The sequence below is a fragment of the Zootoca vivipara genome, chromosome 3, assembly GCF_965207765.1.
Source record: "Zootoca vivipara chromosome 3, rZooViv2.hap1.1, whole genome shotgun sequence".
NCBI lineage: Eukaryota > Metazoa > Chordata > Lepidosauria > Squamata > Lacertidae > Zootoca > Zootoca vivipara.
In genome coordinates, this window is record NC_142586.1 from 29,674,683 (window position 1) to 29,694,793 (window position 20,111).

Consider the following 20,111-nt stretch of genomic DNA (forward strand, 5'->3'; position numbering starts at 1 on the left):
ATGTGCTCTACGTGGGGCTACCTTTGAAGGTGACTCGGAAACTACAACTAATCCAGAATGCAGCAGCTAGACTGGTGAATGGGAGTGGCCACCAGGGCCATACAACACCGGTCCTAAAAGACCTACACTGGCTCCCAGTACGTTTCCAAGCAAAAGCGTTGGTGCTCACCTTTAAAGCCCTAAGCAGCCTCGGCCCAGTATACCTGAAGGAACATCTCCACCCCCATCTTTCAGCTTGGACACAGAGGTCCAGCTCTGAGGGCCTTCTGGTGGTTCCCTCACTGCGAGAAGTGAGGTTACAGGGAACCAGGCAGAGGGGCCTTCTCAGTAGTGGCGCCCGCCCTGTGGAAAGCCCTCCCATCAGATGTCAAGGAAATAAACAACTATCTGACTTTTAGAAGACATCTGTAGGCAACCCTGTATCTGGAAATTTTTTATGTCTAATGTTTTACATTTTTTTATGTGCTGTAAGCCACCCAGAGTGGCTGGGAAAACCCAGCCAGATGGGCAGGGTATAAATAATAAAATAAATGTTATTATCCTTCTTCTTCTCCTTCTTCTTCTTATTATTATTAAATAGTTCCAAGATATATTTATTTTGAGCAAGAGATGCTTGGTCCAGAGAGGTTTAGGAAGAGGTCAAAGTCCTGAGCGTGCTGCTGTGTAATGTTGCATCGACTTTTTAAGTCTCTACAGGAAGGCCTACCATATTATTAAAAGTCAGTAGAACAAATAACTGAGGAGATCTGTGGGCAACATTCTGTTGAAGCTAAACAGAACTTGACAAAAGTGTGACTATTCTTAGAAACTATATGTTGTATGAGGAGAGGAAGGGTGGAATATTATCACCTACTAGCTGGCCCTGCACGCGTTGCTGTGCGTTAGTCTGTGAAATGGAGGGTAGTAGCCCCCCTTCAGATCCCCCTGAGCCTCAGAGTCCCCCTGGTTTACAGGTGTTATTTTTAAACAGGGGTATCCTTGTGAATCCCCCCCCACCCTGTTCCGATCTATTAGTTATCCCGTCCCCTCTTCCCTCCACCCCCCAGGTCATCCCTGTGATTGGGGTTATCCTGTCCTGAACCATGAGGTATTTGAAGTTAGGAAGTTAGGAAATATGTTAATCGGTGGGTCGGCTGTTGTTGGGGTTAGGGTTGGTTCTATGGATGTTTGCCGTTGTATTGTGGAGTGGTCTCTTTGTTGTGGTGTGGTGGGTAGGGGGTGGAGGGGATGGATTAGTGGGGAGATGTGAATGGATCTCATGGCGGAGGTGGGGTTTGTGGGTGTGGCGTAGACTCCATGGGGAGGGAGGGGGTGTGGGAGGAGGAGCTGAGGGAATAACGCCACTTGAGGGCGCTGTTTTACTTTGTGGAAAAGCAGGTTTCTACCTGCCCAGGTGTTAAATTTGAGGGATTTTCTTTTCCAACAACGCTCGTGGAGTTGCCTGGATTGTTGTGTCAAAATTTCAGGACAAGCGGTCAAGCGGTTACGGAGAAAAGTGGAACACGCACTTTCACGATTTTTACATTTTTATATTATCACCTATTATGCAGGGAAACCAAAGTTTGGGGGATTTCAGTATGTTGGCTGGTTCCACCAGCTTTCCTCTGTGTGTGTGTGCGCGCGCATGTGTGTGTGCGTGCGCGTGTGTGTGTGTGCGCGCATCAGGTGTTTTGGGCGTGTGTGCACACTATTCTCAGTCTGGGTACCCCCTTCCCTTTTAAACAGATCAGTAGATCAGCATTGTTGTCCTCTGAAAGCAGTGACCACATCAAACATTTTTGAGCATGCACTCCCTGACAACAGCCATCATTCTGTTACACTCTGGGTTCTCTAAATCAGGAATTAGAGGGCCTGTTAACATTGTAGACTAGAAGGGCTTCTCTTGCATACGATTTTCCTCTTGCTTCATAAACATCAAATAAAAGGCTTCTAGTGTAGCCGTAAAATCTAGCAGGACACATTTTATGAGAGAAATGCCTGCTGTAAATGGCCCGAAGTGTTCAAAATTCAGCTCACTGGTTATTAATTTAGGCAGGTACAAGGCCTTAAAAAAAAAAGCCTAGAGAGATCCTTAGTTTTAATAAGATGCATTGTGGTGAAATTCACTGCAGGTGCAAAGAAAAGCCTTCCTGCGAGAGGTGGGGGGTGGGCAGGGAAACTCAGGCCTGCAGTGCCCAAACTGAGCTAAGGTTTTGAACTCTCGTCATTTTAGCAACCCTGGAAATCAGGATTTGGCTGGCAGAATGATGTGGTTTCTTAAATCTATCTATTACATATGCAGCCAGTGCTCAGATGCACAGCCTCTCCTTGCTGCACATTCACACGTGACGTGTGTAAAATCCTCCCTGATATTTGTCACGATGAGACAAATGGTCAAGCTACTCGGCGAGTCATCTGTTTGGACAGAGAAGGTGGCTTAGCTTCCCCCTGAACACTGTCCAAAAGTGGATCCCTTCACTCTCCCCCACATATAAAATCATATAGCTGCCGCTCATCCCTACAGGGAAAGTTCGAGTGCAGTGCTTGGGAATTGCTGCTGGTATTCTATTAACTCATTCTGAGGTTATGCTTTTGCCTCACCTCCCAGCCACCTGGACCCTGCCGTTTTCTTATCAACTTGAATGGCACCCCTCAACATAAATGCTAATATACATATACAACATTTCACAGTCCTGCTGCCAAGAGCGGTGTCTCAGCAGGTACGCTCCCTTGTGAAATGCTCTTCACCAGAACTTTTCAAGCCTTCTACCTCCAGGGCCCACTTGAAAGCATTGAAAGTTACTGGGGGCCTGCTAATCACAAAATTATGCTGCAGGGCCAGTGTGACGGTTTGAGAAGATCTCTCCTCATCCAGGAGGGGAGACTTTGTGGACGGGACCCGCTCCTCGCAGGGGGCGTGTATCGGCCCCCTGCTTCAGCCTATCCCTGCTGCCGTGCCAAGCCTCTGGCTGGCCAATAGGGCCGGCCTGGGGGCGGGGTTAGCGAGCATTTAAAGCGGCGCGGCAGCAGTTGAATCCTCCTTTCTGCTGCTGCATCCGGCGGCGAGCCTCTTGGCTCGGGTGGCAGTTAGGCGTTGGAATATGGAGTTGTCTGGTGTGTTTGAGGACTGGTTGTGGTCATCATCCAACCCTCCTCTTATAGGGGTATCCCCTTAAGGGATCTGGCGGTCGTGGATCCCGTCCGATGCCCTGCTGGGGCTAGGGCCGTGGCACGACCCCCGGTGACACCAGGGGGAGCTTTCAGTTGTATTTGCATCGACAGGCTCCTCCCTTGGGGTGTTAACCTTATATGATCCCCCGCAGAATGGGGTGGAGTCATGCTTGCTAGGGTGTCCAATGCCTAAGCCAATACCTCTCACTTGCTCTAACCAATAAAGTTGTGGCCTTATTTTACCCATTAACTCAAATCCATGTGTCACTGTGTCTTTATTTCTCGCGGGGGGGTGGGTCCTCGAACCGCAAATGCTGCTCTTCAATAATGTGCAGAAAAAGGGTTGTGCTCTTGAGCGATGCAACCAGAGTCTCTCATGCACCTTTAAAACACAAAATCATTCTAGAATGTGGCATAGATTGCGCAGCATCAGGAATTGCCTATTTCCATAATGACTCCCTCTTGATGCATGTTGACCATGAGCTTCAGGAAAATGCAGTTTTTGCTAACTAGGCCACTTGTCTTGCCTGCAGTTCGATCCCCATATGGGCCAGCTACGTATGGCTGCATTGCAAGAGCTGGGCCAGACAATCCTCAGTGTCCCTTCCAATTTTACAATTTTACAATTCTACCTCTTCAATTTCATGACAGCTATCCCACTTTCTTTTCTTTCTTTCTTTTGGAATGGGAGTCAAGACATTCAGCAACAAACCTGGCTGACACAGAAAGGCCCTGGATTTTGAGCTAAATACGGTACCTGGAGTCTAGTGCAGGTAATCTTATGCATAATTATCAGGTAGCTTTGAGAAAATACAGGTATTAAGAAAGACTTATAAAAGGAAGTAGGGGGCCTGGGTTGAAAATGACACAGTGGCTTCCGGAAAGTTTTCCCCATGTTGTATTAGTTATGAAACACAGCAAGTTGTGCTGAACAACAACATACACCTGTCTTGTCCATGTTTAAAGTGCTATTATGCAGCAAGCAGAGCAGAAATGTATCTTTAGGGGGGTGAAGGGAGTTTTAATGCATTTTCTGATCACTTTTCAAAGAAACGCTCCAACGACATGCACTTAGCCTGTAAGCAGAAGGATTATATTAGCTGTAAGATGTGGTTAGAAAATTAATGTGTGAAGTAGATTACATTTCACCAGATGATAGATCCAAAGCTAAGGGGAATGCAATCGAGCGTTGACTTCAATTGCCATATTTTGTTTCTGCAATTAATGGAGGTAATCACATTAATTCGACAGTGAACAAAGGCAATTCCACATGGAACAAAGGCAAGAAAAGTGTCGTATCCACCCACCATGAGTTAGTGCTTTCCTTTATAGTACAGATATATTCAAAACATTTTAAGTCCTTCAGAAAGTGCTGAAGGGTCAATGGATACGTATCAGAAAACTTTAAATTTGCTCGTGCCCTTTGGAAACTATTGGGAGAAAAAGGTGTTTATTCCCATAGGCAATACTGAGACACTTTTCTGCCCAGCGGGATTTTAAGAGTTTCACAGTGCTATGTTCCTACACATTTTAATAAAGTTTAAAGGGGGGGGGGGCGGAATTGCTTGCAAGTTTCTTTGAATACAGCACAAGCCACTTATAATGACCAACTTGTACAAAGCATGGAACCTTGAGGCTCACTCCTGCACTCTCCATAAGTATAACTCAAGGAAGAAATTTACGTCTGAACAGTGCCATGCTAAGATTCACTGAAACCTCTCTCAACGGGCCCTGTTCTTTGTCAATAAAAATAAGAATACCTTCTAAAATGAAGGTTGTTTGGCAGAGGCTGTTTGACAGAATGCATGGCAGTTCTTTTAGCCAAGTGCTGCTAACGTTTGCACTCTCTCTCTCTCTCCCTATATATATATATATATATATATATATATATATATATATATATATATTGTTGGTGTTTTGGTTGAACCGAGCATCTGATTTTCAGAATGAAGCAGGGAAAGTATAAGTGCCATACACTGTACTAGTTGTATGGTAGATCAATACATGCAATTGATTAGGATTTTATCTATAGGAGAAAAGAATGCAAGCCAGGCAAGGAGTTTTGCTCACTTTCAAAGTCAAGGAAAAAATTTGGCCCTTGATCAAAGTCTGTGCAAGTGAGAACTTTTAAAAGATTTCCCATTTGGTTCCTGAAAAATAGAAAAGAAAAGAAAAAGGAACAGGAAAGTGTCTCAGAGAACAAATCTTGAAAGCATTGAGTCAGATCATTTGCACTGCTTGAACATGTTTATCTGTCAAAGCAAATCAGGCTTAAACATTCCTTCTCAACCAGTTCCTAAAGTCAGGGGGAAAGGATGTTCCAATCTTGAACTTACTTTCAAAATCCAGGAAAAAATGTGGGTAGTTTTCAATTTCCCTGGTAAGGACTTTAAGAAGATTACCCATCCCAGCAAACCTAGTGAATGCAACAAAATCATAAAGAGTTATATATGCAAAATTAGAATGTTGAAAAAGTAAGGGTTTGACATGCTCTGCTATTCTTATTTCAAATCGAAACCATGAAAATGCAGTCTGTTTTCTAATGCTACCTTGAAAAGAAGCACCAAAGGGAAGACTCATTGGGAGCAAGTTCACACAGCAACCAGAGGCCAAACAGAGAGAACTCAAATATACAAAAAGAGATGCCAAAATCAACCTTCATTGCTGAGATTGAGGACAGATTGACTTTCCGTGAGTTTGAAGTGGGGCAATAGAGGCAGACTTGCATTGTCTCTGGTCAGACAGCTTTTGCAAGGTTTTAGTGCAGTGCAAAAACCTGGAAAGTGTGATTGACCAGAGGCGTGAATGAATACTGTGCGTACAATATTATGGCATCTTTTCCTCCTTTTTGGGTTTTTTGTTTTGTTTCAACGTTACTGTGTTGCATTTCATCCAAGAAAAGCTGAACTGTAAAACTGTTCCAATTTGCCCATACAAAATATATCCAAACAGAGTTTTGTTTCTTTCTTAACCACCTTTCTATTCGGCGCACAAAACAGGTTACCTTATTTCTATATTCACTTTTGATTACTTGGGAGTGCAAATAATCAATAGCTTATTTACAACCAAAGAGAGTTGGCTGGCTTGTTTGTTGGGGGTTTTTTTATCCCCTTTCAGGCTACTGGTATGTCATAAATGGCTTACATTAAATACCGGGCAGTCGATCTAGTAAAAATATTTCTGTGTGAGTATCCAGATGGGAGGGGTATAAATAATAAAATGATGATGATGATTATGATTCTTATCTGACAAGCTGATTTAACTGATAATTAATTTACATGTAAGAATTTGTTATAAAGGTAAAGGTAAAGGGGCCCCTGACCATCAGGTCCAGTCGTGTCTGACTCTGGGGTTGCGGCGCTCATCTCGCTCTATAGGCCGAGGGAGCCGGCGTTTGTCCGCAGACAGCTTCCAGGTCATGTGGCCAGGATGACAAAGCTGCTTCTGGCGAACCAGAGCAGTGCACAGAAACGCCATCCCGCCGGAGCGGTCCCTATTTATCTACTTGCACTTTGATATGCTTTCGAACTGCTAGGTGGGCAGGAGCTGGAACCGAACAACAGGAGCTCACCCATTGCAGGGATTTGAACTGCCGACCTTCTGATCAGCAAGCCCTAGACTCTGTGGTTTAACCCACAGTGCCACCTGGGTCCCCAATAATTTGTTATATGGCCTCCTCAATAATCAGATTTCAGTAATGAAATAATGGCCAAGAAGAATTCAATGGAGCACATTATAAACAAATGCCATTATAATACAGACATACCTCGGAGATTTTGCGGGTTTGGTTCCACATCACCGAAATAAAGCAAGTCACACAAATTTTGTTGGTTTCCCAGTGTGCATAAAAGTTAAATTTACACTATACTGTAGTGGCTGTGCAGGGGGAGGGGGGAACTTGTGGGAGCATGGGCGTAGCTAGGATTTTTGTGGGGGGGGTCAGGCTTTTGTTAGAGGGGCAAACCTCCGATTTGCACAGACTTGTATAGATTTTTCCTGAATGGGGGGGGGCAGCTGCCCTCCTGCCTCCCCCCCTTGGCTATGCCCATGTCCATCCCTAGCCAGCTCCACTCCTGTGGCTCCAAAGTGCAATAAAATAAGGTATTACGTATACAGATAGAAGCACAATTTTCCTGTACAGTATTTGTAGCAGCTCTGCTCTTTGCTGAAAGGGCTGTGAATGATACGGGGCCTGACCAAACCTGTGGGTGAATTTAGCGGTTGGTCCAGCACCTTACTAAGTCTTCTTAAAAAGCAATTCACCACTTTCAATGTGTTTTTTGAACCAGCACGGCTTAAAACCAGCATCTGAAAACCTTGCTGGACGTACCACATATTCCCTCTCTAACAGCAGGTATGTCAAACCCTTTCAGTTAGTGACATTTTGCATACAATGTATTAAAACATGCAAGACCACCATCACTTTAGAAAAGCATAACCAGTTTATATGAAAGTAAAGGGTGGGTAGGCAGCAGGATCACATCTGCTTCTCAAATCGAAGTTTGCAATACATTGCAACTAGGTTAAAATAAGTCAGGATTTTTAAAAAATTAACCTTAAAAACACAACAACACCTCGTTCAGTAAATATATATATATATATATATATATATATATATATATATATATATATATATACACACACACACACACACACACTTTCAATACCATCAATAGTATTCCATTATCACCAACCTTGTCATGCATAAGGGTGAGTACACAGAACACAATATTCATGCTAAATAATTTTGAAGGGCAATTACTCTCATATTATAATGTAATGAGGGATTACATGCTTCTGACTTCAGTTATATATATATAAAACTTACCTCATCATAAAAATGAAATCAGATTACAATCTCAAAATGTATTTTAGTTCCAAACCACCCTAGTTACTCTCAAGGCATAAAATTAGCAAAGGCAAGTCAGCTGATCCCATAAATCAGCATTTCCCAAACTTGGATCTCCGGCTGTTTTGGGACTACAACTCCCATCATCCCAAGCGAGCAGGACCAGTGGTTAGGGATGATGGGAATTGTAGTTCAAAAACAACTGGAGACCCAAGTTTGGGGAACCCTTTCATAGATTCATATACCTGCAGGGATTCCTGTTCTCTACACCGACCAAGACAAAGGCATCAGAGCTGAATGGCCCATGTTTCAAACAAAACTTGTACCACGAGGAAAAGCTGTAGTTCTCTGTCAAGTGCGTGCTTGATAGCAAACCCTGGGTTTACTGCTGTGTAATGTGCAAAAGGGCCCCAAGTTGCTCTTGAGTTCTTAAGAAGTACAGGGAACAGGAACTGGGGGTGCCTCACACTTCCACTTCCCTACATTTCTCAGTAACCTCTGCCCCCTCCCCAAAACAAAAGCATTTATTTTTACATTTTGAAGAAAGAAGAAGAAATGTGTCAATATTTATGCCAGGTTGGTTGTTTTCTCAGAAAGCTGCTAATAGCCCAAGGCAGGCTCCCCAGAAGGTGGAGCCGTAGGGAACGGTGTTTCTGCGAAATGTATGAGACAGATCCGTGTGCATTCCTCACTCTTCTCCCTCCGGTGAAAGCTTCCACCGGGAACATACATTCCTCGCCCCCATCCTCTAAATCTGGAAGTCATGCCCAATCTATTTTCTTCGGCATTTAACGCAGCAACATAGCTTCATGACTCAGGGATTCAGAGCTCCCTTTCTTATCAGAGATTTCGGAGAGCGGTTGGGTTGATTGTTCAGCCGGGTTTTGATAGAACCCGTTTTCCATATTTTCCCCATCATGATATGCAGCCGTACCTTAGAAGTCAAATGGAATCCGTTCCAGAAGTCCATTCAACTTCCAAAACGTTTGGAAACCAAAGCACGGCTTCTGATTGGCTGCAGGAAGTTCTTGCAACCAATTGGAAGCCATGGACATTCGGCTTCCAAAAATAGTTCACAAACTGGAACAGTCACTTCCGAGTTTGTGGCATTCAGGAGCCAAAACGTTCGAGAACTAAGCTGTTCGAAAACCAAGGTACGACTGCACATGTATATATCTTTCAGTGCTCCACGGTGTGACCTTTTGCAGTTCTGCCTGTACGTGGAGAGTTTGCAAACTGGGATCCTGCCTTGCAAACGTGGGCTCTCTTACTGCAACCCCTGTCCGCTGGAAACAAGTTCTCCCTTCCTTGCTGTTTAGCCACCATCAAGCTTAACCAGGTTTTCATAAGGGACATTGTCCTTCAGCCATGGTTTCGGATTAAGGAGAATCCTGGTTAGCCTTAACCACAATTAATATTAGAGCAGATGAACTGCACCCATCAGAACATAACACCCAAGGGTCTGTCTGGTCCAGCATTCTGTTTGCAACTATGTCCAGTCCAGTTTAAGGCCTCCGGGAAACCAATTGCTGGGGCACAAAAGCAACAGCCTCCCCCCATTGTCCCCCAACAATTGGTATTCAGGGGCATATACCTTGAATTCCATCTCTTTACACAGAAAATGGACAGCGCCGGTGCCGGAAGTCGCGTCTACGCATGTCCGGAAGTGTGTAGACGCAACTTCCAGTGTCGACGCCGGCCATTTTCGGTGCCCATAGATGGGCAAAGCGACACCGGAAGTTGCATCTACACACTTCCAGACATGCATAGACGCGACTTCCGGTGCCGGCCATTTTCTGGTGCCCATAGATGGGCAAAGCGGCACCAGGAAAATGGCCGCCGACAGGAACCAAAATAAGGGAAATTAACGGGAGAGGAGCTGGAATGGGAGACCTCTGGGAAACGGTAAGGAAAAACGGGGGTTTCCCGGGAAATACTATGCAGATCTTCCAAGACTTCCCTTCCCAGCTTCCACATGCATATAGATTGTTCCATTCCCTGTGAGGACTGGAACAGCCCTGTTCTGTGTATAGCACTTCCAAAACGTAAGTGACCAAGGAAGTTCCAAGTGTGCATTTGAGACCCTGCAGAGCAGGGAAGGGGAAATCCTCCGTCTTCTGTGGGCTCCTATGACATCCTGAATAACCCGGACATAACCCAGCAGATGTCAAGGCAATAAGCAACTGTTTTACTTTTAAAAGACAACTGAAGGCAGCCCTGTTTAGGGAAGTTTTTAATGTTTGATGCTGTATTGTTTTTAATATTCGGTTGGAAGCCGCCCAGAGTGGCTGGGGAAACCCAGCCAGATGGGCGGGGTATAAATAATAAATTATTATTGTTGTTATTTCGTTCGCTCTGTTTAAATGTCCTCTCCACGGGCCCTCCAAACCACGCATACTTTTTTTTTTATAATGGTGAACAGATCACATAACAGCTGGGCACATATTAATGAGCAAAAAGTATCACCTCTGCATTGTATGTCCCGGCTGAAGCAGTAGAAATACTTGGGCAAGACATCAATCAGGTTTAACTACAGAAAGGCTTAAGATCAGCCAGCTCTGCTCAATCAATTTACAGGGCAAAAATTCTTATTGTGCCTTAGAAAAAGGGCCTATTGCCCAGAAAAGCGAACGTAATGGCTCGTCTGCAATATATATATAAAAAGGCCAGCAGCTGATAAAAAACAAAAAAAATGCTCTCAAATACAAGCAAGCACACATTTCAAGTTTTAAAAAACTGTAAAATGTAAACAGTGGGCTTTTTAAAATTAAAAAAATGTGCTGCATTTAACAGTAAGCAAGTAGAAACTAATCTCGACCCAGCACTAAAACCCATACAGTAACATCTTGTTAAGACAATTAAGTTTATACAAAGTCCCACTTATACATTCAAGATCCAGTTTGTCCAAAAGCTGCTAGTTTTAAGCCATGACAAATCCACAGGATGATTAATCACGCACAGAGACACCCTTTATGGCAAATATCATTTGCTCCTTTCATAATACTAGGTGCACGTGACTATAGTGATCTATTATGCAAAGAAAACAGACATTGTTCAGCGATGTGAGCAAAGTTAAACATATGCACAGAAGTGGACATTGTGCAGTTGTTTGGACAACCCTGCAGTGCTACACAGTGGATTTCCTGTAAAGGAGACATTTAAAACTCGCAGACCAGTCTAGAGACATTTGCTCATTCAACATGGCTTCACATGAAGCGAGGGGTGGGCGAGAGCAACAGAAGCTCAGAATGGGTTTTATTAATCCCGCAGTGCCCTCTGCTGTTTGACACTACAACTAAAAGAGAACCGTCTCTCTCGCACACGCTTGCAAAAATGTGCATGCATGCAAGCGCACACAGTGCTTTTCATTAAGCATTCTGCATTTCAGCGAGAAATTATTTTTACATGTCATGCTTAGAAATCAAAAATGGAAATGATTTCTGAGTAACTCCCACATCAGCGATGTGTAGCACTGGCAAAATTCAAATTGACTAAGGTTGGGATTTGAATCAGATCACTAATGAAAATACAAAATTGGAACAAGTCTCATGTACCGTATTTTTCCGTGTGGTAGTCTAAAATTGGGAGTCATCTTATACACAGATGGTGAATGCACAGGGGCTCAGAGTTGTTCTGTTTGATGTTTAAAATATTGATTTCTTTATTTGGGGTTCAAAAAAATAGGGGTTGTCTCATACATGGGGGTATCTTATACATGGAAAAATATGGTAATACCCATCAGGTAAAACATCAAGCTAAAAAAACAAAATGAGAGACTGTGGGCTAATTGGCACATCCATTTTAGAAAACTAGCCTACAGAACAAAAGGAATAATAGAATCACAGATTTGTAGAGTTGGAAAGGACCACACGGGCCACCTAGTCTAACCCACTGCGATGCAGGAATCTCTCACCCAACATGGGGCTCAAACCCGCAACCCTGAGATTAAGAAGAGTTTGGATTTGATATCCCGCTTTATCACAACCCGAAGGTGTCTCAAAGCATCTACCATTCTCCTTTCCCTTCCTCCCCCACAACAAACACTCTGTGAGGTGAGTGAGGCTGAGAGACTTCAGAGAAGTGTGACTAGCCCCAGGTCACCCAGCAGCTGCATGTGGAGGAGCGGAGATGCGAACCCAGTTCCCCAGATTACGAGTCTACCGCTCTTGACCACTACACCACACTGGAGAGAGAGGGAAATGCCACCTGTTGTTGAGAAAAGTTGTTCCCTGTTGTCTATTCACACCCACTTATTCTGTGCAGTGCTGATAGGTAGCAGCCCAGCACTAGTCCTCTGTTTTGTTTACCCACCGCTGAAGGATTTCAGAAGCACTGGCAAGGCAAAGAGACATCGCCCCAGCTGCAAAAAGGATGCTGCAATGTCATCTCCAAGCAGCTATGATCTTACAAATAATGGGGCTTGAATGGCAGAAGGTGGGTTCAAGAGAGTGTGGCGAAGTAGGGGGCGGGATTTACTAAACTACTGTTGAAATTTTCCCGTATTAATAGCTGTAATAATAATGCCCAGCTATCCAAGGGTGCGTAAAGAGCAAAACGACAGAAACAAATGCTAGCCTATATATTCAGGCATTCACCTGCATCTCATACGAACAGTGTTAGAAACTGAGATATGGAGCTAAACGGCACCTTAAACCTTAGTTGTGGGTGCAACAATGGAATGTCTAGATGCGCTTTTTAATGACAAGCCCACCCACCCCTAATATTCTTAAGAGGGTCTCTTTTCCAGTCTTTGGAGAGCAGCTGGAATTGGAGGAGGCAGAAAAATGTCCTCTTTTCCTTCCGCTCTGCAGTTTTAATCTGAAATCTTTGGCGCAGTACTGCACCCAGAGCTCAGAAATGGCTCGAGCTAATGAAATTCCATGTCACAAAATCCGCCTAGAACAATGGGAGTTTCGAACGCTGCATATGAAGTGACGTCTTGGGCTCTTGCTGTGCACTTGCTATCTTCCCACACCGGCAGGCTCCCCTGCAAACATACACATACTGGCACCAGGAGGCCCCTACAGCAAAGGGAATGAGAACCTCAGGTTTGCCTCCTGAAATTTGGTTTTATGCATAGTCTATGCTCTCAGATGCCTAGCGATCGGAGCAGTGCATCTTAGATACTCACAGGAAAGTGATTTTACAAGTGGTTTTCGTTGTCATTGCTTCCCCCTCCCAATGGTCCCCAATCCTTCTGTTACAGGAATATTTCCTCCCTCTAGGTTTATTCTTGGGGCTGTTGGGTGAAAATGTGTAGGGTTGGGTTTGTTTTTTTATTATATTGCTATGGCTGAATCATGTTTACATGATTATTCTTTGAAACGTTTCTTAGTCTAATAATCTAATAAAACATTAGTAAAAAGGCTCCTTAATCTTGATTTTTCTATATTTGATCAGGAATCCTGTTTCCTTCCCTGTTACACATTTATAGCTATTGTTCTAATGTTGGACATCTTTGTCAAGATATGCATGAGATTTAGTTGAGATTCCTGCATGGCAGGGTGTCGGACTAGATGAAGGACCCGGGTGGCGCTGTGGTCTAAATCACGGAGCCTCTTGGGTTTGCTGATCAGAAGGTCGGCGGTTTGAATCCGTGTGACGGGGTGAGCTCCCGTTGCTCTGTCCCAGCTCCTGCCAACCTAGCAGTTCAAAGGCATACCAGTGCAAGGAGATAAATAGGTACTGCTGTGGCGGGAAGGTAAACAGATTTTCTGTGCGCTCTGGTTTCCGTCACAGTGTCCCATTGCGCCAGAAGCGGCTTAGTCATGCTGGCTACATGACCCAGAAAGTGCCGGCTCCCTCGGCCTGAAAGCGAAATGAGCGCTGCAACCCCATAGTCGCTTTTTATTGGACTTAACCGTCCAGAGGTCCTTTACCTACCTTTTACTAGATGGCCCTTGGGGGTCCTTTCCAACTCTATGATTCTATAGTTTCTTTATAAGCACATAGAAATTCAATATGGACATGTTGGGCAAAGTCTCCATTTAATTTAAGAACTTTGGCAACCAAGGCCAAACATGCCAATCAACAACAGGCCTTCCATTTATCTTTTGAAGATACTGCAGTTAGAGGAGTCATCCACCAAGTGGCAATATTTGCCTGCCGAAGAGCAAATCGAAAGCGGGGCAAAAAGCGCATTGCAGATACAGTACTTGCATTTTTGAAAAATGTAGGTAGGCATTCAGGATAGCCAATACTTCTCACTGTAGGTAGCGATCTATAGCAGGCTGTGTTTTGTACAAGGATCAGCAGGACTCAGCCACAGACTTTCGGAATTAATTCAGTTATGGCAAGGGGGGGAAATGTCGCGTCCACAATGCACAGCAACACACAGGAAATTCCAGAGCTTTTTTTGACAAAGAGGAAGCAACTATGTTTTAAACCCAGGCCTTTTGAGTGTAATTGGAAGGTTGAATAATAGTTGTGAAGATAGATGATAGAGATTAGATAGATGATAGATAGATAGATAGATGATAGATAGATAGATAGATAGATAGATAGATAGATAGATAGATAGATAGATATAGATAGATGATAGATAAAATGATGGCAAGTCCACATGCATTTCTAGTTCTCATGTTTTATTCAATATTTTAAAAATTGATAAAATGTTAGTGCTGGGGTTCTTTTTACGACACAGCAAAATGAATCAATAATCTGTCACTGTGAATCAAGGAGATATCAAGGTACTAAGTGCACATGTTTACGTTATGAAGGCAAGGATGCTGTCTATGACTGCCCTTGCCAATAATGGGGGAGCCCTTTTGATGCTTTGCTCAGGATTGCATCACAAGATCCTGCCCCCATTACCATCAGGTGAAACGACCCAAGATTAAGTAAGCAGCAAATAGTTGGCGACCAAAGGGGAGAATGTTTGCCTCATGCCCAGTTCTTCCACACAAGTCACAGCTTATTAAATCTGCATGGCATTTGTTTGCAGGGCACAAATTCAAGCTTTTAAGGCTGCAGTAGATGAAGAGCCCCTCTTATCTGTTGCATTTCATACCAACTGGCAAAAAACAAACAAACAAACACAGTCTTAATGTCATGAACAGTTGGAGCTGACTCTAAAAGCTCAGGCACCTCAAATCATAAATTCCTGAGATCATTTTAGATCTACAGGAGAAACTGGCAGCTTAAAAGAAATTAAGATCCGAGTGCTGATCTTTGTTGCTAGCATTAATCTGTAGTTCTGTCTAAAACCCTCTGAAGTACTTTTTGCTGCCATGTTTTTGGGCTTTATTCGATTTTTGAATGATGGCGAACTTTATTTACAAAGCTCTCTCTGGCTTTCTTAATCTTTTCACTGCTGCCTATTACCGTAGTTCCAGCGGATAATTTGCTATCACTGTTCTCTGGCATTACATTTCTTGAGAAAAAAGTAGCATTGTTTTTGCTCTTCTGCTCCCTCCACCCATTAATTTAGTTAGCTGTGTCACAAGTGCTTTGGAAATCCCAGCGCTGGGGTTTTTGGGTGGGTGGGAAACCATTTAAGTAGGGGTCTGGCGGCTATAGCTTTCTGAGGGAGGACCAAGGGCTTTAGAATAAAGAGTTATTTTATTGTACTGTGGCAGTTCAGGTTTTTAACAACTGTGATGATGACGGCAACTGCTTCTACTAATAGTTATAGGAAATGGGGATCATTTAAATTTCTGCTTTTCACCTTCTTAATTATCACTATTTAGCAAAAAGCTTTCAGAGCTCACCTAAAATGCTCACAAACTAAAAGCCCAGAGATGTCTCCAGTGCAAATGGAACAATATACACCCCCCCCCAAAAAAACCCTTAAAATTGTTTACTGTTATATGTGGGGAGATTCACATAAGGAACAGTCTTTTTTTTCCACTAGCTGAATGACTGAGTGACATTTTATAACTGCAGTATTCAAGAGAGTCCACTACTCAGTATTAAGAGAGCCTTTATAAAAAATACCACAGTGCACATTTATCTACTTATAAGCAAAACTGTTCTCCAACCCCCTGAAAGAAGCATCACGTCTACGATATTTCCAGATGCCGTTTGCGCACTATGAAACGGCATCCTGTTTTTAAAACTTTGCCTGGGTGTGGCTCCAAGTCCATTTCTGGCAACATGTCCTGCAATAGTAAGCATCCAGATTTGTTCCTGCTACACAGGAAAAACAGACCGGTCTCTGGCTCATCTGCTTCTTTTAATGTACCATACTAGCTCTCCACCACTCTACAAGCAAAATGCTTGCCTGCAGAAGGAACCCTTTGCCCGAGGGTCTGCAATGTGCATCACTGCAGTGGTACTCAAAACAATGAGCTTTGCCAAATCAAAATGTCAACAAATAAGGGTCCATTTGAAGCTGTGCTGTCCGAGATAAAGGAAGCCATTATTCAATATGGAAATGAGAGGCACCCCTAATACCCGAGAAGACTGATACTCTGAAAATAAAGGGATAACTTTGGAAAATAAGGATAAATGGGACCACCTATTTTTTTAATGGATGGTACAGCATGATAATATGGGAGGCAGGTGGCGCTGTGGGTTAAACCACAGAGCCTAGGGCTTGCCAATCAGAAGGTCAGCGGTTCGAATCCCTGCGACGGAGGGAGCTCCCGTTGCTCGGTCCCAGCTCCTGCCAACCTAGCAGTTCGAAAGCACGTCAAAGTGCAAGTAGATAAATAGGTACCGCTCCAAGCGGGAAGGTAAACGGCGTTTCCGTGCGCTGCTCTGGTTCGCCAGGAACGGCTTAGTCATGCTGGCCACATGACCTGGAAGCTGTACGCCGGCTCCCTCGGCCAATAATGCAAGATGAGCGCCGCAACCCCAGAGTCGGTCATGACTGAACCTAATGGTCAGGGATCCCTTTACCTTTACCTTTACAACATGATAATACTGTTATCACATTGGAGACAAATGTCCAGTTACTATTCTTACAATTATGTCTATTTCTCCATTATATCTGAATCAGGTGTGGCCAGTGCCCAGATGAATGAGGGCCAATAAACTGAGACTTAATTCTGGCAAGATAAAAGCCCTGTGTTGCTGGGTCTAGGATATACTTCTGTCATCTGTTCTGGATGGGTCTTCACACCAGTTTCATAGTCTGAACTATGAACTCCCATCTCTAGAAGGCCAAGAGGCCTCAGGGGCCGAAAGTGTCTTTCTACTAGCTTTTTGGTGCTTCACCAGCTACAACTTTCCCCGGGCCAAGATAACCTGCTCAAAATGGCCCTATAAGAACACTGAATAGGCTATGCGTTATGTAAAATATACATTCTCCTCCTAACTTAAAAATGAATTTTTGGTGATTCTGGGGAGCACCCAAGGCTCCAACAAACTGAAAGGGTACCATGGCTTCTGGCATTCCCTTTGGTTGAAGTCATAATTATGTAGCGCTCCTCGCGTGATTAGGTCCCTACAAAACTTTAGCCCGTGGACAAGTGTATTTATATATAAATGAAACACACAGATTTATGCTAGATTTACAAAACAGACCTAAAATATTAATCTGTATGCTATGCAAAGAAAGCATTTGATACACGGAGTAATTTCTTACCTGGAAATGTGTTTGTCTTGAATCTGGTTCAGTAATCTGCAACAATGGAATCAGGGAATCATCTTATGTGATACTTGGGGTTTACATGTACACAAACCCTGCTCAAGCAACTTCTCCTTTAGCGTCACAGTTTAGACTTCCTTCTTTGTTCTTAAAATCCTAACTGCTAACAGTCAATAAAAAGGGACTGCAATGTCAACGTTCATCGAATGTATGGAAGTATAGCATATATGGGTAGAGAGAGAGAACACAGAAGAACATTATCACATTTAACACCAAATAAGGCAGGGCGATGGGATGCGGGTGGCGCTGTGGTTTAAACCACTGTGCCGCTTGGACTTGTTGATTGGAAGGTCGGCAGTTCGAGGCCCCGCGACAGGGGGAGCTCCTGTTGCTCGATCCCAGCTCCTGCCGACCTAGCAGTTCAAAAGCACACGGTGCAAGTAGATAAATAGGTACCACTCTGGCGGGAAGGTAAACGGCGTTTCCATGTGCTCTGGCTTTGCCAGAAGCGGCTTAGGTATGCTGGCCACATGACCCGGAAAAACTGTCTGCGGAAGCGGACAAACGCTGGCTCCCTCGGCTTGTAAAGCGAGATGAGCGCCACAACCCCACAGTCGTTCACAACTGGTCTTAACTGTCAGGGGTCCCTTTACCTAGGGCAGGGCAATATATTGATATATTGTCCCAAACCAGTTTGAAGTCCATATCATGATATAGGCTTCGTAGTTTTTGACCTAGCAATATATCATGAATCACGATGTGCCTGCGTGCTATGCAAAAAACTCACAACGTGGGAAAAAGCATGAAGCCAGCCAATGCCTCTACAGAGCTCCATCCTTATTTCAGACATTGTGATATATCGGTATATCACAATGTTTAGCTGGTGATATACTGCAATGTTGATATTGCCCAGCCCAGATACAATGTTGGCTTAGAGAAAGGCCAAGGCACAGAACACAAAACCTAAATCTCATATCACAATATCTCACCTTTATTCCTAGCCACTTGAAACAAGCAAAAAACCAAAACCAATGTAAATGAGCACCAGATTCAATGCAACTTACTCACAGGTAACAATGTTTAGTGACCCGCAGTCACTTTGCCCCGTAGTACCAACTTCCCTGACATTATGTAGGTTTTAGTATTATCTCTATCTAACCGAGTACGTATCCATCTTTGGGACTCCCGTCAATTAAATTAGAGCTGCACATTTAAAGCAGCAATTACAGCCTACCAACAGTAGGCATGTCCCATTTAATCAGAAACCAAAGTACAGCGATGCTTTTAAAGTGACACTTCATTTCAACTTGTCTTAGCCATCCTCTAATGGCATCCATCTGCAAATGCCTGTTTTTTTTTTTTTTTGCTCCAAAAATCAGAACACATGATTGTTACATGATTCTGAGCACTTTAAGGTCTGGGGTTGAAAAGAGGGTTCATATTAGCCATGTAACCTGCCTTCTGTTTGAGTGACCTCAGAGACATCAGAATTTTTATATGGAGTAAATATATTGTGCACATAACTCTGAGTGACCAGCATTTTTTAAGGCTGCTCCTCATCTGCGTGTAAGCGGGTGTGAAAAGCAATTTCCACAACTTTTCCAAAGGCTGGGCCAAACCATTCAGCCTATAATTCAGATACTCTGCATGTCAGATGCCAAACAGATTCAGACACTACTCACTTAGCCTTCCCTTGTGAGCAGAATAAACTCATTGCTGCATTTAGGGTGGCACGATGAATGTCGCAGTTATATTATTTATTTAGTTCATTTCGGGACATTTCAGCCTCTTCTTTCAGCCCCCGAGGCAGTTCCCATATTTAAAACACACACAAAAAAAAACACAACAAAAATAAATGAGGGGGGAAATTCAATGCATCAATGAAGGCTCCAGGTCTTAACTGAGCAAAGCATCCTTGAACTCAGTGGGAATTATATGCCCAGGACTGCAGTGCATATCATTAAGATAGCAGTTTGAGTGAGGCATAAAATAACCGTGTCAGCTTCAAAATACAAGGTCGAAGCAGGAGGTTGAAACGGAGTCACTGTGTGATCCTATGCATGCGTACTCAAAAAAGAAGCAGCGCTGAAGTCAATGAGCCCACCTCCAGCTAAGCGAGTACAGGCACAGTGGAATAAATGAAGTCTTCGCCGCCTCTCCTAAAACTGAAGAGAGAGGGCGCCAACCAAACCTCTTTCAGGAAAGATTTCCACATTCTGGGTGCCACTCCAAAGAAGGCCCTCTATGTTCCCTGCTTTCCCTTGCAGAACGTTAACAAGCACACTAACCTCAGACTTACAATTTGATTTGATTTGACTGATGGCATCGCTATGCAGCTTTCAGAGCTGGGAGATATGTTGATAAATTGCTTAAATGGCATTCAGATCGAGATACTCTTTCAGACCACTTGAGTGGAAATACATTGCGCCAGGTCAAATTGCCTGCAGACGGAGTCTGAGAAGGTTCTGGGTGAGCACCTTTCAGGATCCGTCTGACTGCCTACCTGCCTGTACCTTTGAGGGAATCCCCCATGGCTCCAGCTCACATGAGGGGTATGGGGGCTCACTCAGCTGAGGGGCA

At 43.8% G+C, this 20,111-nt stretch overlaps 1 protein-coding gene across 10 annotated transcripts in view; it reads right to left on the reverse strand.

Annotated features, from left to right (window-relative positions):
- The window catches only part of CYRIA (CYFIP related Rac1 interactor A), a 69,061-nt gene that overhangs the window by 16,166 nt on the left and 32,784 nt on the right, over positions 1 to 20,111 (reverse strand). For 2 of the 10 annotated variants that reach the window (XM_035109814.3, XM_088665747.1), the window contains exons 3-4: positions 17,529 to 17,564; positions 5,487 to 5,566 (exon numbers count right to left, since the gene is read on the reverse strand). The exons of 1 other annotated variant lie outside the window; for it this stretch is intronic. In XM_035109814.3, the coding sequence (XP_034965705.1) occupies positions 5,487 to 5,556 (70 nt within the window). In that variant the 5' untranslated portion in view covers positions 5,557 to 5,566; positions 17,529 to 17,564. Of the gene's footprint in view, positions 1 to 3,393; positions 3,533 to 5,220; positions 5,301 to 5,486; positions 5,567 to 17,528; positions 17,565 to 20,111 lie in introns of all 10 variants that reach the window. 7 more of the 10 variants (XM_088665749.1, XM_088665748.1, XM_035109812.3 and 4 more) reach the window with 7 other exon arrangements.